The sequence below is a fragment of the Balaenoptera musculus genome, chromosome 5 (assembly GCF_009873245.2).
Source record: "Balaenoptera musculus isolate JJ_BM4_2016_0621 chromosome 5, mBalMus1.pri.v3, whole genome shotgun sequence".
Classification (NCBI taxonomy): Eukaryota; Metazoa; Chordata; class Mammalia; order Artiodactyla; family Balaenopteridae; genus Balaenoptera; species Balaenoptera musculus.
The window spans coordinates 19627174-19654310 of NC_045789.1; the positions used below are offsets into that span (position 1 = coordinate 19627174).

The 27137-nt window shown below is 36.1% G+C and overlaps 1 protein-coding gene across 2 annotated transcripts in view; it reads left to right on the forward strand.

Annotated features, from left to right (window-relative positions):
- The window catches only part of LOC118895527 (microsomal triglyceride transfer protein), a 56767-nt gene that overhangs the window by 516 nt on the left and 29114 nt on the right, over positions 1 to 27137 (forward strand). Inside the window, exons 1-7 of one of the 2 annotated variants that reach the window (XM_036852724.1) lie at positions 9520 to 9677; positions 15432 to 15619; positions 17129 to 17272; positions 22881 to 22988; positions 24185 to 24301; positions 24578 to 24717; positions 26423 to 26573. In XM_036852724.1, coding sequence (XP_036708619.1) covers positions 9617 to 9677; positions 15432 to 15619; positions 17129 to 17272; positions 22881 to 22988; positions 24185 to 24301; positions 24578 to 24717; positions 26423 to 26573 — 909 coding nt within the window. In that variant the 5' untranslated portion in view covers positions 9520 to 9616. Of the gene's footprint in view, positions 1 to 9519; positions 9678 to 15431; positions 15620 to 17128; positions 17273 to 22880; positions 22989 to 24184; positions 24302 to 24577; positions 24718 to 26422; positions 26574 to 27137 lie in introns of those variants that run through there. The other variant, XM_036852726.1, reaches the window with a different exon arrangement.

The following is a 27137-nucleotide window of genomic DNA, read 5'->3' on the forward strand; positions in this document are numbered from 1 at the left end:
GAAGGGTTCTTAATTCTTCTGTGTTGGAGATGAAAGCATCTCTTGCCTAAACTATTTGTAACTAATACAGAAGAAGGTTGTCAGTAGCACATGATTTCACACAACTCAAATAGAAAATCAGATTTTAAAAGTGAGTCAAACTCCCAATAAGATGCGTGTAAACCTGGAATGTTTAAGGTTTTTCTTGCTTACAACCGCAAGTCTTACTCTCCATTCATTTCTTGAGCGGTTTTTCATATGCTGTTTTGCAAAACATCAGGTGACATTTCATTGTTTATAATACCTGACCTTATGAAATCTTTTTGCTATATATAGATCAAGTCAACTGAGGGAGGGCTGAAACATAATCCGGTATATTGTCATTTTCTATTTAGTTTTTAATTTGGTCCTCCTTTGTTTTGTTTTGTTTTGTTTTGTTTTATTTATTTATTTTTTTGGCTGTGCCTTGCTGCATGTGGGAGCCTAGTTCCCCAACAAGGGATCGAACCCTCGGGCCCTGCAATGGAAGGGCAGAGTCTTAGCCAGTGGACCACCGGGGAAGTCCCTGCTCCTACTTCTACAAGGTGATTATTGCAGAATTTGAAGATAAGAATGTTGTTTGACTCAGTGAATAGAAGACTGCCATCTCAGTATGGAAAGAACTCTGAAGTAAATTATTCTTGATATTTGAAAACATCTTAACATGTTTAAAGGTTTCAGTGAACAGAAAATTAAATTCTGAATTTGAGTTTTCTTAAAGAATTGAGGTTTCCCTAAATTTAGTTACAAAACGGAAGTCACTCTTGCTTTAAACCATCAAATTTTACTTGAAAAACTATGTCAGCTGTAACATGGTTGTAAGCCATGTCTGTTTCTTCATTATCTCCAGTCCAAAAGGTCTTTTAACTAAGCATTGGCAGAGAAGTCTGGATCCATTTCTGATCTGTTAGTAGGGCATCTTTTTTCAGCTGCCTCCATATCAGGCCAACGAGTAGCTGAGGGAGGATTAGTAATTGGATATGTAGCTCTTCACATGTAGGTCATTAAACTCAGGCTGGCCATAGTGATGTGCCAGAACTTTCAACAGCTGTTCAGTTGCCCCACAGGGATCTGTTTTATGAATAATTATATATTTTTTTCAGCGTTAATACCTGATATCCTTAGATATTTAAAACAAAAATTTTAAGTTACTTTAAAAACCCTCATATTTTAACAGTGGGGTCAATGTTTTCTTTTGAGATAGCCATTTAACTTTATAATCATAGGGTGCGAAATTTAAAATGATTCTAGTATCAATCCAAACCAAGCACCAGCAAAAAATGGACAATTTAACCAAAGATATAGAAAGCATTCAGAAAATATAGGAAGGTAAAAATCATAATATGAAATAATCTTATTTTCTTTGATTTGTAAAATTCGTGTTTAATTTGACATATTCATTGAGTTCCATGTTTTTTGTTTGTTTTAGTACTGTTGATACAAAGATAACTAAATAATGATCTCTGTTCTTGAGGAATCCCTAGTCTAGTGGGAGAGCCAGTGTTACATATCATACAACATATAATGTACTTGAGATGCCTGTACATGGAAAGGAGCAACTAAATGTTCCTGGAGGTGGGGGACATAGTTTCAGAAATTGAATAATTTGCTCCATCTTGGAAAGTAAATAGGAGTTTTCCAGAGATCAAGAAGGGAAAATTTATATACTGGGAAATTAAATTAAATATTGGGAATAGTGAAAGCAAAGACATGTCATAGTTTGGTACATGACTGATAAGCTGTGGGTAGGATGAGAAAGAAAGAGGAAAGAATAACCCTAAGAGTTTTTCTAATTTGGACAACTGTAGGAATGTAGTTCTGTTAACTGGGTCATTTGGAGAATAGTGGAAGAAAATTAGGTTTTGGAAAAATTAGTTTGGTTTTGAATATGTGGGTTCTGGGGAGTCTGCAGAACATCTAGGAAGAAACAGATCTAGAAATTATCAGCACATATTTAGTACTTTAAGCCAACACAAGAGGTTGAGATCAGAGATGCTAGACCATGGGTTACAAACCTATCATATCAATTAGGACTAGAAGGTAAATGAGGGGAGCTATCTAGGAGAACAGTGTCACAAACCTGAGAGCATATTCTCTGTTTAATCAGGGTACAAGTTCCAAGTAGTAAGCCTAATGACATCAGATCTCAATTTTTTTAACAGCAGCCAGAAATCTGGATTTTTACGTGAAATCTGATTTTTAAGTGTTGGCAACTATCTTGTTTGTTTTTAAGTACGGAGCAGGCTAAACAAAACATGTCTTGGACCACAATCAGACAATTGGCAGCCAGTTTGTTAAATTAGACTGTAGATTGTAGTACAGATAAAAACAGAGTTTTAGGACACAAAAATGTGGTAATAAATAAAATATGAGATCCTCTAAGATGCTTGGCCTGAAAACATAGGGCAGTCATCACAAGTTATTTTAAGCCGAGTTCTGATGTTTTATTAAGTCTGAGAGTACTCTTCAGCAGGTTGGGGAGGTCTGGAAATAGAGTTACACTTGTGGGTAATTAATCTGAGGCTAAGAAAGCCAAAAAGAACCTAATTTCTTTTAAATGATGTGAAAGGTATCTAAAATCAACCTATCATCTATAATAATTTCAACTTGCATTTGGATTGCCTTCAAAAATATAGAAAAAGTTTTTTAAAATGTTTTTAAAAATGCCTTATTCCCCCCTCTTAAGTTATTGAAGACTCTAGGAAGATGACTATGGAGACAGTGTAGTCTGAATCACCTCATAAAACAGGTAGAACATCTAGGATAGCAAAACGACGCTAATTACAAGACCAAATCATGGCTACAACAAGAAAGAATCCTTATAAAGCTCAAACTGTGAACAGGTGGGAGCAAACCACCAACTTAGTATCAGCATCTGTGTAAGAGGAAATAGTGGGAAGACAACAGAGCAGCTGAAGGCCATGAGAATGGGAGGACTTCAAACTGCCAACAGGTATTCACTGAAAAGCAAAGGAGATGGATGTGAGATTAGTAGTAAAACTGACAGACTCTAATTTCAGAGTGAATACAAAGGTATGAACAGGAAGGTCTGGAAGTGCTCGTGGGGTGTGAGGGTCCAAGAACTCTCAAAACTTAATGAACCTGAAAAAAAGCCCAACACTAAGAAGAAACTTATGGGAGTAGAATCCAAATTGAACAGGACAGGGACAACAGAGGCAAAGAAAAAAGGTCCAGATAAAAGTGGGAGAGGGCTTCCCTGGTGGTGCAGTGGTTGAGAATCCGCCTGCCAATGCAGGGGACACGGGTTCAAGCCCTGGTCTGGGAAGATCCCACATGCCGCGGAGCAACTGGGCCCGTGAGCCACAACTACTGAGCCTGCGTGTCTGGAGCCTGTGCTCCGCAACAGGAGAGGCCGCGATGGTGAGAGGCCCGCGCACCGCGATGAAGAGTGGCCCCCGCTCGCCGCAACTAGAGAAAGCCCTCGCACAGAAACGAAGACCCAACACAACCAAAAATAAATAAATAAATAAATTTAAAAAAAAAGTGGGAGAAAAGAAGAGACGGAGCTAAGAAATGACCAGGATATGTAGGTGTCATTTTATGAAAACATCAGAAAACGAAGCTCTGGAAGCTAGAAAAGCTATTCTACCCACTTCTGTCTCTTACATGTGTAGAATAACTTATTTAGCCTAAAAACATGCCATGAAAAGAATCGTAATTGAATCCTATTTAAAGCTGTTATAATAAAAAAGAGAATATGAAGCAGAAAAAAAGATGAAAACTCTAACCCAATATTTCAAAACGAGAAATTTTTTAAATGCTAGGAGATAGAACAACATAAAACAGAAAAACTCAGAAATAAAGTGACTGGAAAAAAGATTTGGATAGCAGTAACAACTCAGAAAAGAATATGAAATATAAAAAGTACACATATATATTTAACATCATACTGGAAGTGTGAGCTAGTGCAATAAGAAGAAAAGGAAATAAAAGGAAGAAGTAAAACTGTTCTCAGGTGACATGATTGTCTATGAAAAACATCCCCCCAAAATCAACCAAAAAACCCCTCATGGAATTAATAAGTGATTATAGCAAGGTCACAGGTGACAAGGTTAACATACAAAAGTCAATTGATTTCCTATCTACTAGCAATGAACAATTGGAACTTAAAATTCAAGAAAACATTAGCACCAAAAAGAAAGGTATATGTCTAACAAAATATGTACAGTATCTATATGAGTGAAACTACAAAACTCTGATGAAGGAAATAAAGATCTAAATAAATATAAGATACTCTGTGTTCGTGGATTAAAAGACTCAATATTGTATGGACAAGCACACTTTGTGCTCAGATCTTGGTTTCTAATACCATTCTTCAGTAAAAGGAGCCACTTGGAGAAAGGGCTGATTCTAGGATTGGGTTGAAAACATACAAGATGAGCCTGGAGCATCTTGTAGTGCCAGAAATGAAGGAAATACTTAAACAGACACACACACACGGATGGGGTATGTCAAAGGAACACAGGAGCCAAATGAAAGAGCTCCTGATGGCTAAAGCTGGAACAATTGTAGATGTAAATTTAAAAGTAGTATTAGATTATAACCCCAAATATAAAATAAATAGTCATGTGCTTATATGGCTATAAATGATAAATAAATGGGGGAGAAGAGACAAACTTCTCATGCAGAGAAATTCCAAATAATTTACATAGATGCTCCACCTTCAAGGAGGAGCAACATAATTCCCTACTCCGTAAGTACGGGCTGCTCCTAGTAGTTTCTTCCAAAGAGTACAGTATGGAAAAGGAGGTAAAAAAAAGAGTAAGTTTACAGTGGAGAAACCTGATGACACTTGTGAGCCAGGTGATCAAGGTCAACATCAACAATGATAAATCACATTGATAGTATGTACTTTTGATATAGTGTGATGAAAATGGGACCTCTGGGGTCTTCCTCCAAACCTACAAGCCCACTCAAATCATGAGAAAAGCATTCCACAAACTCCAATAAAGGAGCATACTGCAAAACACCTGACCTGATACTGCAGAACACTTCAAAGCTGTCAATGTCATCAAAAATGAGGAAAATCTTTATATGTGGAATCTTAAAAAAACAAAAAGAGTACAAATGAACTTATCTACAAAACAGAAATAGAGTTGCAGATATAGAAAACAAACTTATGGTTATCAGGGGGTAAGGGGCAGGGAGGGATAAACTGGAAGATTGGGATTGACATATACACACTACTATATATAAAATAGATAACCAATAAGGGCCTACTGTATAGCACAGGGAACTCTACTCAGTACTCTGTAATAGCCTATATGGGAAAAGAATCTAAAAAAGAGTGGATATATGTATGTGTATAACAGATTCACTTTGCTGTACACCTGAAATTAAGACAACATTGTAAATCAACTATACTCCAATAAAAAAAATTTTTTTAAATGAGGGAAATCAGAGAAACTGTCATGACAACTAATTTTAATGTAACCTGGGTGGGATCTTGGAACAGGAAAAAAAAAGCATTAGATTAAAACTAAGGAAATCTAAATAAAATAAGGATTTTAGTTACTATGTGAATTATTAATAAATATACCACACTAATGTAAGATATTAATAATGAGGACAACTGGGTGCAGTCTATATGGGAAACCTCTGGAATGTCTTAGTAAATAAAATGATTCTGATCAAAATTTAAGTTTGTTTTCTTTACAATAGTTCATTGAAAGAAAGCCATCAATTTTCTCCTTTAAATGCTAGAAATTCGGTTTTATGCTGCCAAAATTAGTGTAAAGTTAGACTCCTTTTAGGGTGACTATTATTGACCCATAAGGATTTTTTTTGTTGTTGTCAAATACATGTGTGTGGAGGGGTGGGAGGTGGAGGTAAAGTTTGGTTAATAACTCCATTATGGAAAATGACTGTCCTTTTTGGAGAGTCTTAGATTCCATACTTTTCAAACTTAAGTCTTGTTTACTCTTTCTAAGGAAAGGCACTTAGTGCATTTGTATTTTCTCAAAGTGAATTCTTAAACAATACCTTAAAAAATAGTATATGTATTCTATAATTTTTGCCTTGGCATGAAAGAGAGCATCACATAAGAATACAGTCCCATAAATTGGGAGATTGGGATTGACATATACACATTATTATATATAAAATAGATAACTAATAAAGACCTACTGCATAGCACAGGGAACTCTATGCAATACTCTATAATGACCTATATGGGAAAAGGATGTAAAAAAGAGTGGATATATGTGTATGTGTAACTGATTCACTTTGCTGTACACCTGAAACTAACACAACATTGTAAATCAACTATACTCCAATGAAAATTAAGAAAAAACCAAACAAACAAATAAATTGAGAAAATGTTAACTGACAAAAGGCAAAAAAAAAAAAAAAAAAAAAATACAGCCCTCTCTCAGTATCCATGTGGGACTGGTTCCAGGACCCCCGCTGTTACCAAACTGCAGATGCTCAAGTCCCTTACAGTTGCCCCTCCTGGGTATCCCCTGGTTCCGCATCTGCTGATACAGAAGGCTGACTGTATTCTTAACCTACCAAAAATATTTTTTCAGGATTCCTTGAAAATGCTAACTCCCTCATTGAATTGAAAACACTATTAGACTTTATTATGACCGCTTAGGGATAACTTGAAGAGTCCCTCTAAGAATTTTTTTTTCATTAATGTGCTTCTTTCTGGAACAGAGTAAAGTGTTCTTATGTTATAAAGACTTTTTTTTTTGTCTATAGCTATCGTACATTCTGACTTACTATATATAATAGGTTAATACCTTTCCTTCTAACCTTTAGTGGGGTGAAGTTCATTTATCTTCTAATCTAGGAAATGAGTTAACTCCTAACAACCTCTGATACTCAACAGAAACACTACTGTACTTTGGAATCAGTCAGCCGTCTTTATTTCATAGTCTCTTATTATTACTGCAAAATAGTAGTATAGCAAATATTCCACAGTGTCATGTACTTACCAACGGAATTTCATTGCAAGAGCATTGTTTTAAAATCTGTTATTTGATTTTGACCTGGCTAGCACAAATCAATTTTTTCCCCTGGAACAATCTGTTCAGCCTGGAACATCTAACCACAGCAGTCAAGTGCTCTTTTAGCCTCCATACAAAAGTGTGATGAACTTTCTAAAAGAGAGCCCCAATTAATAATTCTATGTCATCCATAAGAAACCAATTTTTTCTACCTCCTATCTCTAATATTTTTTAAGGAGAATATTGGACCTAGGTCTCAAGGCTTGTTTTTCTATGGTCCCTAAATCATTTTACTAAATAAATCTGAATATCATTTTGCTAACATGTGAAATGATCGTTGTTAGGATATATTACAAAATGTTCAGTGCTTAGCATAGTGTATTGTACATAGTAATTGTTCCATAGATGGCAGCTCTTATTTTTGTATTGTGCTGTGCTTCTGTCCTGCTTCACATGCCATGTAAATAGCTGATTTACTTGTGATGCGATTTGGAGGTATCTCCCACATATATTGTACAATGTTTGCTCTGCTTGATTAACAGAGCAACCGAGGAGAATGCCTCTCCTTTGGTACCCAGAATTCACTGAATATGAAGACTTTGACATTCTTATTTCTTCTCTGTGAAACAATCTTAAGAAGTCTTTCAAATGTCTTTGTAAAAAGTTACAAGCAAAATATAAAAGGATGATGGTTTTTATTACCAAGAGAAGCAGCCATATTTGAACACTCTATGTTGAAATGACTACTTAATACAGTGACTCATAGGAGCTTCCTAGTGAAAAGCGAATGCTCAGTGAAACAGATTTTGTTAGGCAATAGTGATATGCCTTTTACTGGTTGGATTCTGGTAAACACCTGACAACGAACAGTCCTTTACCCAAATAGACATGTATCATGCACCACATGGTCTAACCACAAACATGTAGCTGTGAGCCTCAAATGGAAATACAAAGTTCTCATAAGATTCAAACTAGTCCTTAATTCAAATAAATAAGTATGTAAAGTTTAAGTAACTATAGTGGCTTCATGTCACTATGTATGTAATGCAGAAATTGTGGGAATACATAGAAATCTATTCAAATGTAAAGCAACAAAGCACTTTTACATTATCTTGTATTTATAATACCTACTATTCATAAAAACTTATATTTCTTCAACAGTTATTTTTCTAAGAATAGCCTTTTCTATTTACCCCAGGATAACTTATTATATATAACTTTAAAGTAATTGTCATAACCAAATATTTTATTTTTGTATAGGTATTTTAGCCATGATTTATATATAAAACATGATAAGAAATGAAGTTCTAATCTCAATAGATGATAAAGACAAACAATTTTCACATTTCAGTTCTTTATACAAAAATATATTTCAAGAGGAAATATGCTTAACTGTGAGATTTTTAAATTTTAGATTTCATCTTGTGGCCCTGTCTATAAAGTTGACTGTCTTTTACCTGGGTTGTCTAGAAGATTTAAGCTTAAGGTTAGGATTCTAGAAAAGGGTTTGGAGAGAGATGAGGGTAGATTTAGGAACCCATTTTATGCTTAAACACGGCCATAAGTATTTTCAAGTTCATTCAAAAAAGCCCTCGCCAGCACTTTATTCCTTCCCTTGCCAAAACATCCCCACGTGCCCCCGCAAACCACCTCATTTTAGTAGGTTTTATTCATATCAGGTTTATCTTGCACAAGTTTACAAGGACAGAGTCGGTTTAGTTAGTGTGGCCTTAGCCATACTAGGGTATTCACTTTAACTCTAGAGAAGCGTCGTAATTAATTTTCTGTAGCAAAAGTGTTAAGGGCTGGAATCCCCCCTCTGAGTTTCTTCTTAGAAATGGGATTCAGAGAGCACAGGGGACTCCATCCCACCATTCTGGGGACTCAGACAAATGTTTCTTGTCATAAATATAGCTAGAGGTCTATTATGATAAACTCAGTTACCTGCTAGTAAGTTAATGGTAGACAATGCTGACTCACACATAAGGAGAACCATCTAGGTTTCAGAACTGAATGTTTTATCTAACATTATTTTGAAGTGATTGGTGGTGGTACAAGTTAAAATTTTAAAATTTAAATTCTAAAATTCAGAGTGATTTTTTAATAATAGCATACACATGGTATAAAAATATTCAGATGACCATACAAGACAATAAAATTCAAATTTATCTGAGTTTGCAAATCCTCACCACCGTCCCACATAAAGTGGTAAATGTGAAGACAGGCATTTAATGTTATAGGCATGATGATAATTATGTACTGAGCAGAAAAGTATCACCACCAGTTTTCCTTGAATGCCCCTCAGTACTTCTAAATTTATAGGATGGTAGACTGGTTTAGTTTAGCTCTCAAAAGTGAAAATTTTCTTGATTCTTCTTATTGAGTAAAAAATAAATAAAAAGAGTGAGAGACTGAAAACTACAGCCCACCTAAGTTTAATCATTAATAGTGAGCCCTTCTGTGAACTTAGGTCCTGATTTCGGAGTTTGGAATCTGAACTTTCCCCCAAAGATAACCATTATTGTTGCAGGTTCTGAGGAGGGTCACTCCCTCGCTGCCACTGGAAGAGTCCACTTCTCAGTGACTCCTAACTGGGAACTGGATGCATTAGAGGGTAGCTAGTCAATATGATTCTTCTTGCTGTGTTTTTTCTCTGCTTCATTTCATCATATTCAGCTTCTGTTAAAGGTAAGTTTGTGTTGCTTTCTGCTAAACTTTAATTTTAATCGTTGAGGGAGAAAAGTGTGTGTGTGTGTGCGTGTGTGTGTAGTGAAAGAATTCCTAACTAAGCGATCTTCAAAACCATGTAACTTTGGAATGTTGGTGAAGGCATGACTGGGTTGGAATGAAAAGCAAATTCAAATTCCTACATAAAGAAAACAGAGGTTCCTTTTAGTTTCAGTCCCTCAGACTAGCTTGCTTCTTGCTTCATTCTCTCATTCATGGTTTATTTTTAAAAGCGAGAAAAAAGACGCCAACTATTGTTACCTGCTGCTGTTGGTCACTCAATGAATGCAGCGCCTTCATTTGAATTGTAAAAGTAGATTTTAAAAAACCAGTTCTTAAATTTCCTTCTAGTTGCCTAGCAATGTGGTATCAAGAAGAATTAGACCCAATGAAAAAGGCATTTGACTTGCCAAAGGATTATGAATGAAATGGTAAAGGCTGTATTTAATTCCATTACCATTCAGAAGTGATAGGACTATCAGACTTGGTGAATTACAGAAAATAAAACTACATGACATAGATTTAAGAAGTAACACTTATCTTTGGAAAAATAGTGTTGCTCATTATAGTTTCTATTTTAAGATAAAATTGATTAAAAAACACATGAATTGATAACCTTCAGAGCAAACATTTTGAGTAATGATTTTAAAAAGCTGTATGAAATGTATGAATATGGAATCTTGTTTTAAATCAGCTAGTTTATGCATGCCTTGAATTTCTAGATGTTGCACCTGTAGAATCATCACTTTTTAGACTCTCTTAAGAGGACTCACTGTCAAAGCCAGTTGGCCTAAGAAAAAACTTAGCATGATAGGGTCCAATTTTAATAACTGTGTGCTCTTAGTAAGTGATAAAAAGTAATTCACCTGTAAACTTTTAAAAGCCTTTTGGGATAACTATGGCTTTTTTTCATAAGGTAAAGTTTGTCTCAAGATTTTTTGCACAGAAAATTTCCACATGAGGAAAAGAGACAATCTTTGCTATTGGAGCAATAAAAGGGGTGGGGGGGGGTTAAATTATTTCACCTAAGCAAATCACACTTTAGGTTCTTGAACTAAAGATAATATATATTTTTTTTACCAGATTCTAAAATGTTCAGTATTTAAAGATACAGTCCTTACTTGGATGAAAAGAAATTTTAATGAGAAAAAAGTAAAGGTTTGTAAATCATATCTGACAGAGAATTGCTATATAGAGAGCTTACATTTTATTATCTGTCAAATAAACTGTTGAATATTGGAAATATGAATGATTCATACACCATGAGATCAAACCAATACCATGATTATTTTGAGAAAAATAATTGAGGTGTGGTAGTTATTGTGAGCTTCTCTTTTTTCCTCCCATCCTACAAATGAGAACATTGGATAACTTGATGTTTTCAAATACAAATGAGAACATTGGATAACTTGATGTTTTCAAATACATGCACTTATAAAGATTTAAACACACACACACAGAGCAATGACATACAGGGAAATATGACTTAGAACATAACAGATAGCTACAGTTTTTTGTGTGTAAGTTCAGTGGCAAATCCAGAATTTTAGAACCTGAAGCTTATGCAATTTAGGCTCCATCTTTGAGAAAAAAATACCTACTTTTTTACAAAAATATCCTACTTTTGCAAATGTTACTGAAAAAAAGATATGGCATGTGTACACAACGCTAGGGTCCCCTTCCAAGATCTTGGAAGAAGCCTGGGTAAGTGAGGGCTCCAATGCTTAAGCGTTATTAGCATCATGGTATAAGCTGCTTATGCCACATACCATTAATAAAAAGTACAGGACTTGACAGCTCTCTCTTACCCAGATGGAGTAACTTTTTTTATTATAGTACCATGGTTTAATTATAGATTCCTTGCCCTTTGCAATGATTGACATTTAATAAGCGAACTACATGTGAAGAGTTTACTTTAAAATCAGGCCATTATAAATTTTGAGATGTTATGCATCACTTCAAAACTCATCTCAAATTTAATTCTCAATGCAACTATTTAGCAAATCCCCAGATCTGGGTGGATGTTGAGAGAGGTTGGACCATTAAGAGGATGGAGGAGGGGTTTAGAATTAGAATGGAAAAGGGTCTATTTAGAAGAGATATGCTGATATGCTGACTGAATGTTTGGAAGACTCAGGTTTCCCCTACTTTTTCTGAATCACATTTTGTAATGGTGGGTCCATTCTCAGTGCCTTCTTTGGGTTTTCTTTATAGTGATTTTCCTTTTGATAACCCGCCCATACACTTTCTATTTAATCTTGTTACCTCTAAACCTGAACTGCTCCTTCACTCCCAGTCTTTCTCTCAGTCTCTGGCCCTACCATGCTTTTCAGTTCATTCACAATAATCATCTTCCATATTTTCTCCCTTATCCTTCATCCTACTCGTTTATTTCCGGCCTTCTAGTCTTCTGTTGGATTCGTAAATCCCATTACCTATCTTCCTTATCACCAACGCAGGTCTCTTCAAGCCTCACATTTATTAACTTATCTCTATTTTGTCTTTTTGCTTAAGTCAATGAACTATTATATTGATCTAAGTTTAATTAAAGAATATTTGAAGATATTTCTTAAAAAGTTCAAAATTAAGAGTTTTGTTCCTTTTACATGACTAAAAATTTCACTTGAAGGGGCACCTTGAAGAGGTACTGACTCCTTTTGGGGCTAAAATTGATTTCTCGTTTAATCTACCATCAGTTCCAGTTGCCATTCTGCATACTCTACAGAGCAACACCCTAAGACAGAAATTCAGTCACCAATATAAATGGGACATGCCCCCACTGCCCAGTATTGCCGGGTGTCTGAATAACAGAAACAGAAATATCAATAATTATCAAAGAGGAAAGGATAAAAGGGACAACACTTCAGCACCGTCAGCACTTATTTAAACCATTTTAGGCTTTATCTCCTGTTGAAAGAGGTAAGAAAAAGTTCTAGGAGAACAAAACCCAGTCTTTCCTGTGCTTTATCACTTCCAAATCATAGTCAGGAACTGATATATATTGTCGCTTTTCACATTCTTCTGACCAGTCAAGTAAAAGAAAAAAGAAAAAAAAAAAAAGAACAACATGATAGTTTGGAAAGCTTTGGAATTAAAGAGAGGCTACTTTACTGCAAACTTTTCATAGCTATTTTAATCAGAAGACACCTTCAGGTAGTCCACAAAACTTGAATTTTAGCATATTCCAACATCAAATTCTGCATTATATCTGCTATGTTGGATTAAACATGGAGTCAGCTTTTTTCAGCTGCCATATACTGCTTACCTTTCAGACTTGCTGTGAGGATTAGATAAGACAACATGTATTTCCTTTTTGCCCTACGTGGAATTTGATAGGTGTCATAAAAAGAAGGCCTCTTTGACAAAAATATCTTCCTGGTCGGAAAGCCAGTGTTTGACCCTGCAGCAGTGTCCCTAGTTAAAATGCAGAAGAGGTGGAGATCGGGGAGGCTAGAGGGAGTCCCAGACTTCATCTCCTGCAAGGTTTCTCCTGACTTTGTCTGCCTTCTGTATGTCATACCTGAGGTTCTGCCTGACTTGGTGTTTGGACACAGCCTGCTTTTGTGTACACACTTGGAGACCCTTCCTACACTTCCTTCTCCTGGCTTTTCTTGATTCCTATTAAACTCCTTATTCCCTTTCTTTGAAGGTTTGTCAGATCATGTATAACTTCACCATGCGAAACTCTCCAGTGGCTCCCCATCTCACTCAATCAAATTCTAAATCTATGCAAATGTCCCCCCAAGTCTCCCAGCCACCCATGGGTACCTATTTGACCTCATCTCCTTCTGCTATGTCTTTCACTTAGCCAATCCCAGCCTCTTTGGCCTCCTTGCTGTTTCTCCATTACACCTGCACGAACTCTCCTCAGGGCCTTTGAACTTGTTACTCCCTCTGTGGAGGGGCGGGGGGTGGGTAGGAATGCGGGGAAAGAGGGTAGGGGGATGCTCTTTCCACAGATATCCATGTGGCTAGCCTAAAGTATTTGCCCGGAATATTACCTTCTCACAAAGCTCTTTCCCTTAGCTTCCCAGTTCCCTTTCCTGTTTCATTTGTCTTCATTAGCACTTCTAACATACTTTATAATTTGTTTATGTACTTGCTTTTTTAATCTCCCATCCCTTCCTCATTTAAAGGTAAACTCCACAAAGGTAGAAATTTTGTCTGCTTGTTAACTGGTATAGCCCCAGAGCCTAGAAAAGTGCCTACTACCCAGTAGGTGCTCAGTACATCCTTGGTGAATGAAAGAATGAATGAATGAATTCCTAGCTCACTCCCCAGGAATGGAAGAGTTCAACCTAAAGGTTTATATGTGTATAGTATAGGTAAGAGCATGGTCTCTAGATCCAGACAGGGTGTTAGAGGCTCCGCCACTGATTTCCTGGGTGATCTGGGTAAATTGTATAATCTCTGTGTCCCTCGATTTCTTCATCTATAATATCAGGCTAATAATAGTACCTACCCCATTAGGTTTTTGTGAAGATTAAATAAGTTAATGTGTATAAAACACTTAGAACAGTTTATTAGAGACAATGTATTTGACTTTTTTTTCCTCTGGACAGTAGGCGCCATAGTAGATGATAGAGACAGTAAATAGTAAAGACTTTTCAGAGGTTTTCTAATTTCTGGCTTTCCAAGTAATTTCACTTCCTGTCTCAGCTGCCTCACTTCTGTCCTAGTCATCTCAACCTCCTTTCCTGTCCCTCTCCCACGTGCATAAGTCCTGAGGGAAAAAAAGTTATGGTTCCCTATTATAGTTAACTAGGCAATGCTACCCTGTTAGCACTGAGGAAAAATGTATACTGAAATCGTTTTTTTACTATCTCCTGAGAGCTATGGATAGAAAACATACAAAGACTTTGTATGACCATAAACTGCAAGTCATCTCTGGGAAAGACTTGATCCTACTCTTTTACATTTCTTTGGGTTAAGATAAACTGACTTGGAGAGTATGTGAACTCCTCCATATATCAATTTTTTTTGGTCATAATACTGACTTGTATATTATTTGACATTAAATTGTCCCTGCCAGGTTAAAGCCTGTGCTAGGATTTTATGTAGGAAAACATTGTTTTATTCAGGAATAGCTAATTTAAATTTACATATGTGTAGCCTTGAAATGTACATTCATACTAAAAGTTTACTAATTAAATTAATAGGATAAATTACGTTAGAGGGTTATTCTTTAAATACTCAGAATATCCAGTGTAAGGGACTGCTTTCTAACTACTAAAATTACTTTGGCTTTGATCTGTTGTATTTAAATGGTATGTTAATAACAAATGTTTTTTATTAAATTATAAAGCAATCTCTGGCTGAATCTCTACTTGAAATCATATTCATTATACCTCAGTAAAGCTGGGGTGGGGGGCAGGGAAGAAATCATATTCATATAATTTAAAGCAATACAATGGTATTTCTTTAAAAAATTTAGTTCAACCAGGGCAATATTTAGATAATCTGATTACTGATTAAGAATACAAACTAAGGTTTTCTGAAATGGAAGCTTATTTCTTTGTTAGTTGTGGTTTTTGTTGTTGTTCAAGCCAATAATTTCAGCAGATGGAGAAGTAGAACCATGTTTCACTTAGCAAAAATTTACTTCCATTAGCAAACATAAGCTCCCACTGTGTACCACTGTGATAGATGGCACAGTCCCTGGCCTGATGGGTGCCTTACAACTAAGACTTGACTTGTGTCACTATCTTTATGCAGGTCACACAACTGGTCTCTCATTAAATAATGACCGACTATACAAACTCACATACTCCACTGAAGTTTTTCTTGATCGGGGCAAAGGAAACCTCCAAGACAGCGTGGGCTACCGAATTTCATCCAACGTGGATGTTGTCTTACTGTGGAGGAGTCCTGATGGTGATGATGACCAACTGATCCAGATTATGGTGGGCATTTTCTACCAGAGAGATGCAAAGATTAGATGTCAGCAGTCTTTGAGAAGTGTACCATTCAACAGCACTTGTTTGTACTCTTGGTCATATAGTCATTGAATTTGTTATCCATCACTAAAATAAGTAGAGGTACAATTTTGAAGTTTTTGCTAACCAAAAGTGATCTGATCTTTCCAAATTGTTGATGCAGGCAAACGAAGGTGTATACGGGTGAGTAACTGAAGTATGATGTCCAGTTCTATATGTCATATTAATAAGCACATTAAACTAGAATCCATTTGAAGTGTTCTGAAACTAAGGAGTCTAGAATCCATGTTATGTGTAAAGCAATCGAGACCACTCTAACTGAAGGAGGAGATAAATTGTGACCTTCCAATTTTTCTGAGTTCCTTGATCCAACAGGTAAAATTACCAATGAGGGAGTAAACCTATTCTGCATTCTTCTTGAGGACAGAACGAGGTGCTCCCCTGAATGGCAGTGTTTGGTCAGTTATGATGCTTTAGATTTATGTGTTGACAAAGAGGTTCAAATTATTATTGAATTATTATTGAATTATTATTGAATTATTATTAAACTGGCCTGTTCCAGTTTCAATATATGGTGAGCCCACACTTGCTTTTCAAGGACCTAAAGGCAATAGTTTCTCCAGTATAGTAAGTTCTCCTTCTACATGTCAGTGTGAAACAGGTACACAGGACCAAGATTTGCTTCATTGTCACTGATAAGTAGTTACTGATATACTTTATAATGAGGTGTCACTGCAATACGTTTATCAAGTGATCTTTGCTTCTTTGGTTGTCTCTAACAGCTGTGTGTGTTTTCCAAGTCGGATCAAAATTTTATCATCCACCTCACTAAGCCATTTCTCAATAGAACAGTATTTTGCAGAAAACATTCTGTACCTCTTTGTTCAGTAATCAGACTGTTCATTTTAATTTTGTATGTACAAATAAAGTACAGTGGGCAGGATTCCTTTCAAACAAATTGTACAGAAAGTGAAGAGAGCAGGCAGACAGCAGCAGTTCAAAACAAATGGAGAGTGACAATGACATAAAAGAGCTATCTTCTAGCCACAATTATTGTAGACCTGAAGTCAAAGATTTCTTTTTTTTTTTAATTTTTAAAAATTTTTATTGGAGTATAGTTGATTTAAAATGTTGTATTAGTTTCAGGTGTACAGCAAAGTGAATCAGTTATACATATACATATATCTACTCTTTTTAAAAAAAATTTTTCCCATATAGGCCATTACAGAGTATTGAGTAGAGTTGAAGTCACAGATTTCCTTGATGTCAGTATTTTTACCTAATTCAAAAATCTAATTTTTAATACCTTCTCCATTCTTTTAAAGTTGATAGTTAGGTCCTACGAATCATGAATTGAGAATGACAGAAGAAATTATGACCAACCTCGTTTATTGCTTTACCATTTTGCTTTCTAGGAGACTCTGATGGAAACAGACATAGGAAGTTTTTCTAATAGGTTTCTTTCCATGATTCCAGATAAAAGATGTAAATGTCGAAAATGTGAATCAACAGAGAGGAGAGAAGAGCATTTTCAAAGGAAAAAAGCCATCCCAAATCATAAGAAAGGAAAACTTGGAAGCTCTTCAAAGACCTGTGCTCCTTCACCTAGTCCATGGAAAGGTAAAAGTGATTTTTGGAGTTCCACATTGTTTTTTCCAACTTCATATTTTTCTCTCCTTCAGTAGATATTATTTTAGGTGATCATGGTATTGCTACTTTTATGGAAAATGGAATTTTTCAAGAACTAATAAACAGAAGTTGCAAATTAAATGTTTCAGAAGTAAATCAAGGCATTGGATTCACTTATATTTTATAATTAAAAGGTACATTCCTTATTAAATTAGGAAGAATTCAAAAGATATTGTAACACAATAGGTCATCAGAGATGATTGGATAAATTCAGGAAAGTAGACAAATTATGAGAATGAAATGATCTAACTTAGATAAGTGATATTAACTTGTCATAAGAAATCAATAACTGGATTAAGTACAAAATTGAAGCTTTTGAAGGGGTATGGCATTTCTAAGATAGAGTTGATTCTTTAGAAAAGCATTTAGATTATTTTATAGCTACAACTGAAAAGCATTTTATATGTTAAAGTAATGAATGAACACTATAATATACATTGGAAGTTTGCTTTGAAAATTCTGTAACTGTGCATCTCTTACGGTTTGAGTCTAGTCTATTAAAATGGTCTTAGTATGTTTGGAATTGAAAAGCAATTTTGATCTGTGAATTATCAAGCATTACATATGTGGGTTTATGAAAAGTATAGATGTTATACTGACATGTATAAAAACATATTAGTATAAGATGAAAGCTTACTTTTAGGAACTAAAGTAGAAAAACAGAAAGGGATCATTATAGTTAAAACTACAAATCTCTAAAATTTCTTTAGATCCAAAATTTCTAGATTCAAACTAAAAGTGAAAACAAATACTTTAAAATATATATTTCAGACATGAAATATTTTGCTATTCATGATGCTCATTTTTAATAAAGTACTAAAAAGGGACTCACAAGAAGGATTATTATATCATCACTCTCCTATAACCAAACATGAATCACCATTTCAAGAATCCTTCTCTTCCTTCTCCACTTGTTAGAATACTTACCATGCTTCAGGCTTTGCTTGCAGGCCCTTTCTTTTATAAAGTTCACACCCTTCTAGCCAGCTGGAAATAACCATCCCTCTTCAGAACCCTCTTAGCACTTTATAGCTCACTCATGCCCCTCATTACTTTCCTTTTGGTCATTTGTGTTCATTGCTAGATTATGGGTTTTGGTGGAGAAAATTGCTGTTCCTCTTTATATTTCAGCCCTTTTACTCCCTTCCTCCCCAAAGCACCCAGAACCAAGCCTTGCACTGACCAACTTGGTGTTCTGAAAGCCTTTCCCAAACCCCATACTCCCCTGAGCTTATTTCTATCCAAGCATTTATCACAGCGTGTTGCAATTCTCTCTTTACTTGTCTGCCATCCACATTCAGAGTAAGCTTCTCTTGGGTGGCAGTTGTGTCTTTATCTTGTATATTCAGCACCTTGTTCATAGTGGGAACTCAATAAATGTTTGTAAATTAAAGGAATGAACAAATAAGGTTATATGGGGCTAAAATGAGTCAGACTGTGAGGAAGTCTGTGCCTATTGTTTGCTTAATAATAGCTAAAACATACTTAGTGCTTAATGCCTGCACTGACTGAAGGCATTACATGAATTCTCTCTTTTTCCTCATGACAGCCCTAGGAAGCAGGTGCTGCTTTTTCATCCTCTTGTAATAGATGAGGAAACCAAAGTTAAGAGAAGTAAAGAAACTTGCCTAAGGTCACACAACTGGCAAGTGGTGGAGCTGGTATTTAAAACAGAGGGTCTGTGCCGGAAACCTCTATATTTTACTGTGTTTTCGAGCTGGAATGTATTTGGGGGAAAAAAAAAAGTCTCTCCGGTTGCCTTGTAATCTTCTTTTTATTCTTCACTGTATCTATAACTGACTTGATTTTCATATGGCACAACTTTATTAACAACATGAATTACTGTTATTTTCATCTCTGGCCTTCCAATGTGGCAAGATGCTTGATTTCTAAAATATTAATTGCATTTATAATCTTAACGACAAATCAATCATTTTATAGCCCCTTGGGTAGCGGTTGAGTACAAAGTCTTTCGTTACACATACAAAAGGACTCAGTGCCCTCCCTGTTCAAAGGCTGGGATGGAGCTGCCACATCATTATTTCAGTGACTCCAACGTGCCATTTCTACAGGAGCTATTACTTGTGATGATTTACTGTAGCTACAGGTCAAAGTACATTGTGGTATCTTTCAATTACACAATAAAGTACTTGTTGGAAAAAACATGACCCTGGAGACTAAGAAGCCACTTGAACTTTTTAGCCACATCACTGTCAGAAAGATCATTATTTAAACTATCACTTCATTTTACTATGAGAGAACTTGTGAAAGGGAAGACTGTACTGCTGTTTTCTCAAAGAGTATTTTCTATCCCAGGCTCAATTTAAGAAATTTCTGTGATTTCAAGGATACTCATCAGCATGTATTTTTGTCCTCCCAGAGCCCCCTGTTTTAAGCTCCCACATTTACATTGTAAAAGATATCTCATGGAAATACTTAGATGCATATTTATTGCACATATTTTTTTCCATGCCTACTTATCTCCCCTACTTAAATGTTTGGGTATGACTCTAGTTTTATCTACAAATCATAGATGAAGTTGGAAATATGACAGTTTTCTGGTTAAGACTGACATGCAAAAGATGCCTCAAGTTACAGTACTGGATGCTAATCCAATTAACTAGAATATTACCAGACTTCCATTTCTGCTTTTTGCTCAGGATTGATTACATTAATCATGTGGCTGCCAAGTCTGTCCCTTATTTTGTGTTGTTCCTAGACATTGATTTGCTCTCCGAATCTGGCAGTGTGGCTCCTGTACACACACGAAACCTCCCAAAGATATGTGGCACCTTGAAAACCTTCTAATTCTTTATATATTTCTTCACTTGTCTGTTTTCCAATGTATCATTTCTTAGCTATGCTCTGTCTTAGATACATATGAAGGAGACATAGCTTCAGCTAAGTAGACCAGATAAAATGACTAATCTCTGTTTGCTGAGATCCTTTTTGTTTATTTTTGCTCTTTGACCAGTTAATGAAAATTTGCTTTCTCTTATTCTTAACGAATGTGTAAATTAAGGGAATGTATAGAAGTAATTTTTTCCTAAGGAAAAGAAATATGTATAATCCCTACTGATTCCAAGGGGAGATTGGCCCTCAAAATTATCCCAGAAGAGGCACTGAGTCTCCTTCCCCACAACCCCCGCCCCCCACCATGTTTAGTTTCCTTGGGTTAAAGTCTTAGTTTGTGACTAGTCTACTATGCTGCCGGTCTCTGGAAGTTTTGGGGACTGTGAATTTAGATAAGAGTCCTGTGCTCTTGGATGTTCAGAGCTCATTTCAGAACTGAATGAAGTAATCAGCTTTATGGCCTGAATATAATAAAACTTACTTAGTTCCTGTTGTGAAATAATGAATTTAAGATTATGGTTGTGTCAGCCGTGTGGATTAAACTTCCAAGTTCTGATTTTTTATTTATTATTTTCTTAATTATCAAAACCCTACTCGATTCTAACAGTTTTGACATTTAGCTAATATGGATACCAGTGCTGTCTTCACTTTGGATCTCATTGCTCTGCACTAAAGGAAGAGAATTTAGGCCCCAAATGTAGCAGGCAGACAAAGGAAAAAGAGACTTGTCCACTTTTCTAGTTCCAGGGAAACAATAAAAGCTAATAGAAGGAATGAAAAAAATTTTTTCTGTCTCACAGTTTACGTTGCTCAGCCTTCCAGGAAAAAAATCAGCATACCATTTTCTTAGGTATCTAGCAGTCAAGATCAAAAGAAGTAGGAGTAACAGGAGAGCATTTAACCTTATGCATAGTCCAAAGATTAAATCTGAGACCTGGGTTTCCTGAAATTTTAGGTAAAACTTTATAAATAGTTCAGGCATATTTTGTAGCTTGGCAGCAAAGTGAGGATACTGATGATAGTACAAGCATTTTTCCCACTTAATGGCTCCTCTCACTTTCTGAAGTATTTAAGGCTCAGACCAAAAAAGTCACAGGCCTTAGGCATGTGTGTATTGCTACCAGTAAGCCCTTCTGACTGTGTATGGGCTCAAGCGATCCAGTTATAAAGCTCTATTAGTCCTGATATTTGCAGATTCCATACTCCCAAATATTTGAAAAGAAAGTTACACTATAATTCCTAAAAGGAAAGAAGACCTAGTTTACAAAATAGAACATCAGAAACTCAGCCTTGGTTCTGAGAAATTGCCAGTGATTTGTTTGAGAATATGATCCCATGGATTTTCAGACACTGAGATCACTATTCCAGTTCCTTTTTAAGCTGGACAAACACAATTCCAACATTTATAGGTTCATCCACTGTAATGACTAAAATTAATTGCCAGATAAAGTACCTAATAAATCTATCACTAGGCAGAGTATATGTAGAAAATAAAAATAGAAAACTTGAGGCACTTGTTAGGATAATTCAGGTAAAGTATTTTCTTCTTCTAAGGGATGAGGGAGTTTTCATGTACACTAAATTGTTCAGATTGGTATTAATTGAATTTATTGCATAATGACTGAGCTTTCAGTTTTACTTGAGAAGTCATGGTTGGTTTTAAAGAGAAATAAGAAGGCATTCAGGATATTTCTGGTAGAAATGCCAGCTATAATTATCATAGACCTTGGGAATTTTTACAGGGAAGCTATATCCAACCTCTCCATTTCTAAATCATGTGACATGTTTGGAGTCAATACAGAGTAAAAAATGACAGCCTGCTTTCCAGAAAATTCTTTGTATTTTTATCCTTGTTTCCTAAACATGAGCTAAATGTTCAAAATGGTATGAGACATCGTTATTACCTCTGTGCCTATAAATCTCGAGGATGAAACAAAGCTAAGATAAGCCATTTATTTACTAGTGCAGCCAAATCACAGTCACCTTCCTCATTCCAACCTCCTTTTCCCACCTTCTAAAGAGAAACTCAAAGCAGCGCGTGGGGCAGGCCATACAAGATTAGCACCCTAAACCTCAAGTCTTCCAACCTTGTATGTCTCCTTATACCCAAGGCCAACATGAATGCTGTGGAGGGCAGAACATCAATCCTGTGGAATTTTGTCCATGGGCATTTTGGCCACGTGTGGGCCCTTATCATAGCCCTTAGAGGCTATGCTGCCTCAGGGGTCTCAAGCATGGAGACTGCCATTCTCTTCCAAGAATCTATTTCTTTGATGTTATTTTAAACCTTGGTTAGTTTTTGTTTCAAGCAGAATCACAGGTAGAGATTGCATTGACATGTTTGAAGAGAATGTTTCTGATTTCTCTTCCTTGGGCAATCCTTCTTGTTTTCACAGAAATCCCACGCCGTATCGGCGCTCTCTTTCCTTCCCTATGTTATGCTCATCATATTCAGAGCCTTCATTAACAGTCTCCTGAAATGTCGTATTTGGACGGTCTAGCTTCTTAGAAATGTAAATAGCTTCTTTTCACAAAAAAAGAAGTCCCAGCTTTGGACTAACAGATCTCTTTCTCCCAGAATTGATAGGGGGTGAGAATCTAACCTTCCCTGCTATTTATTTAACCAAATCTGGTAAATGATGCATTTTTGCTCTATTTATGTTTGTCCTTTTTTTTTTTTGCCTAGGTCAAAGAGTTCTACTCATATCAAAATGAACCAGTAGCCATAGAAAATCTCAAGAGAGGCCTGGCTAGTCTATTTCAGATGCAGTTAAGCTCTGGAACTACCAATGAGGTACTTAACTAATATTATTAAGGATCCAGAAACGTATTTGTCAATAAAGTTACCAAAATTGTTTATATGGGTTTCTATCTGCAGAAATTCAGTAAAAAATGTTACTGCTGTGGTAATGCTTAGAAAAGGTGACTTGGGTGGTTATCTCATTTACATACGAAACGAATTGCCGTTTACCCCAATTTGTATTTGAATACAAGGTAGAAGGAATTAGAATCAGTCATACTAAGGAGACCTATAGAATGACTGAATGATAGAGATGCAAAAAACCTTGGAGAATATTCCAGTGGCATCCCTGTGCATCACTATCCCACGGGGAGCTTATTAAAAATATAGATTCCCTGGATTCACTGCAGAGATTCTGATTAAGTAGATTAGCATCTGTATTTTAACAGTTTCTCAGCTAATGTAGATGCACTGTCAGTTTGAGGAACCACTGGTCTATACAAACCCTCTTCATTTTATAGACGAAGAAACCGAGGTTGAACTAGGGAAGTTTAGTGACTCCTTCAGTACCATACCTGGAGTCAAAAGCAAAGCTGAGTCCAACTTTTCTTGTCTGAATTCAGCCAGTCCATCAGTGGGTGAGAAAATCTGATGGCAAGGCTGGGCCAAGGGAATGCTGGTTAGCTTTCTAGAATGAAGACTGGGGGTGGTGCTTGTAGAGGCCAGAGGGAAGACTCAGAGACACTAAACTGAGTCTGTATTGAGATACATTTGCCTACATTCAAATTGTTGATGTGACTTATAATGAGCTGAATTAATCCCACAGGTTTTTAAGGATTTTGAGTCATACTCATCAAAGCATGTGCACGCACGCACGCACACACGCACACACAGCATACATACAGCATTAAAAGTCAATTCCCCTTGCCACATAATTACCCATTTACGAGAGGTTTTGATTATGACCAGGCCATTTGTCCAATTCCTATTAGACATTAGAGAGAAGTAGGAAATCCTTTATTATTCCTGGGGCAATATGAAGGCACTCATAAGACTCAAACAAAAGGAATGGAAAAGAGTCCACATGCTGCAGGAAACATTGAATTCTTCTGCCTTCCTAGCTTGTCAGCCTGGGCAGAAAGGCAGTCCCCCATGACATATGAGAACCCCAATTTTCAAGCCACTTCCCACTGGAATTCAAATGGTCCATGTGAGAATGCCAAACATTGTATTTTTGCTTTTCTTTTTAGGTAGATATCTCTGGAGATTGTAAAGTGACCTACCAGGCTCATCAGGACAAGGTGATCAAAATTAAGGCCTTGGATTCATGCAAAACAGAGAGGTCTGGATTTACAACCCTAAATCCGGTATGCTTGCTATCACTTTCTTTGAGGCAACCAAGTAATTACCTTTTGTAGAGATTATTTAAAAATAATAGGTGAATAAGGTAACAATATAATTTGGGAACACTTATAATTTTTAGTTTAGGGTATTAGTTTTATAGAAATAGGTTTATCTTAATATATTGTAGGTTTGGGTGAGGGGGAAGTTCTTGTGAAGATTAAAAGATAATTCACTATTTGGCTTGATTCAAAGATAAAAAGCTAATTACTTGTTACAACCACGTATATTTATTTATTTAGGTCTTGGGTGTCACTTCGAAAGCCACATCTGTCACTACCTATAAGATAGAAGACAGCTTTGTTGTAGCTGTGTTCGCAGAAGAGATACATGCTTTGAAGCTGAATTTTCTACAAACAATTGCAGGCAAAATATTATCGAAGTAAGATAATGTTAGAATTTAAGTTTTCTTTACTGTTCTTTGATATATTATTATACTTGGTTTTAAAATATATATATGTGTATATATACATGCACATGTATATGTCGTGCTTCCTCATTTTGACTGAGTTCCTTTAAAACAGTGATTGTCTGTTCATCTTTATTTTTCATATTATCTACAATAATATATGGCATGTAATAAATACTTAATGTTTTAAAATAGAATTTCATTAAAAATAAATTGTTTATTGAATAGAATTTAAATTTTGAAAAGGCAAACTACTTGATTCATTCTCATTTATTTTCTAATTTCTCTGTCAAATGTTTTTAATGTTAAGAGTTAAAAAATGGTGGCATTTGTGTGTTCTCGCCTCAGGATTATTTTTTGTTATTGTTGTTAATAAGCACAGAAAAGTTCCATAGTAAAGTGATGTGACAGAATTTTTGATGTGATTTATAGTACTTACATATTCAAGCCTATTATTTCAATTGGAGAAAATTTCTCTGGTCAGAATAGTTCTCGCAGGCTAAAGAACTAGAATTTCAAATCTAAGAGTATGTATTATTTTCAAATTTTAACTCAGAAGAACATCTCTAGCATTAAATGTAAATTTTATCTTATGTCATTGTTTCTCAAATGTTTCTTCTGAAATAGCCCTAATGTCAGAGGTACATGGTTGCAAAATCTTGGGAGAAATGCTTCAAACCATAAATGCGTGAAATTTTATTGAAGTCTCCTCTGGATTAGAACCTTGCATTCTACTTTGTACTAGATCCATATTGTTTTCATATATTTTCATATAAAATTAATATTTTTAATTACTTAGGTTTATCAGGTTTCCATTGCTCTATAACACACCACTCCAAACTTAGTGGTATAAAAAAACAGCAATCGCTTGATTATTCTCGCTCATAATCCTGGCACTTGCCTTGGTCCTGCTAGGCATGACCAGAGCTGCTTCAAAGGCTGCTCCCTCACCCATCTGGTGTCTGGGCTGGGAGACTCACACTACTGAGGGTCCTTATGCATCTCTCTTTATTTCCATGTGGCCTCTCAACACAGCAGGTTTGGGTAACCAGACTTCTTACATGGCAGCTCAGTTCTCTCGAGGTATGTGCTGCTAGCATGCCAGATGAAAGCTGAATTCCCTGTTATGACTTAGCCTTACAAGCCACATATTGAAACTTCTGCTGTTCTCTGTGAGTCGGGGCAGTCACAGAGTCCTGCCCATGTTCAAGGGGAGGGATGTAGATTCCACCTCTTGAAGGGAGAGAGGCAAGCTTCTGAAAGAGCATATCAGATAAAAATATTATTGAAGCCAGTTTTGGAAAACAAGATTTCCTAATTGTCTTAGTTAATAAGTGAAACGTGGTTGTACTGAAGACATCATTTTCAGAGAGCTGGGCTAAATCCAAAAGAGGTGACATCACATATCCAGGCAAATTTTCTTTCCTATAGTCTCTTGTCATAATGTTTTTAAATTGCAGACTTAAATTTTCAAATCTTTGAGTAAAATTGTTGCTCCAGAAAAATTTCATAATTATCTTGAGGTTTCTGTTACTGCCGGAGATAGCACAGTTTGAAAGACATGGCCTTACAGAATTTGAATAAATTAGTATCTTGTTTGCCAAAAGAATGACAATTAGTAGCTTGTTCACTCAAAAGAATGCTGCTAATGTGATATTTCTCTTCCTTGGTTATGCAGGCAGAAATTAGAGCTGAAGACAACGGAAGCAGGCCCAAGACTGATGCCTGGGAAACAGGTTGCAGCCATCATTAAAGCAGTTGATTCGAAATACACGGCCATTCCCATTGTGGGCCAGGTCTTTGAGAGCGAGTGCAAAGGATGCCCTTCTGTAAGTGTGAGCAACTGCCTTGTGTGGCCAGATCATGGAATAATCATGGCTTAAAGTTCTGTTTTCCTTTTGTCTCCAATGGAAGCTTCAGTTAATTTGTAAAGAAAGTTTACAAAGAACTACCAGCCACCACTGAGTTATACTGGCAGTAGCCTAATAATATGCACCTAAGGTGATGCATAATACAACAATAATTAACCAGTGATTACCATCCACTCATTTCAAATAAAAAATGTTATGACTTAAGGAGAGCTTCCTCAAAGCAGCACTTAGAATGCAGTGGGGATAAGGGCCTCATGAAGTTAAGGGGAAGCATGGCATCAAGAGCACAGACAGGGGTCTGAATCCTGAAAGTTCTGCCATTTGGTAGTAATATGTCCACAGGTGAAATGTTTTACTGACCTCAGTGTTCTGAGAATTGCTGTGAGGACTAAAAAAGGATACCAAACTCTTTGCCTAAATTGGGAACACTTATTTACCATGCCCCAACCTCCCCTACAGTTACAGCCAGAAGTGAGATAGCACATCCCCAAGGCAAAGTGTAGATCATCTCGTAACATTTTT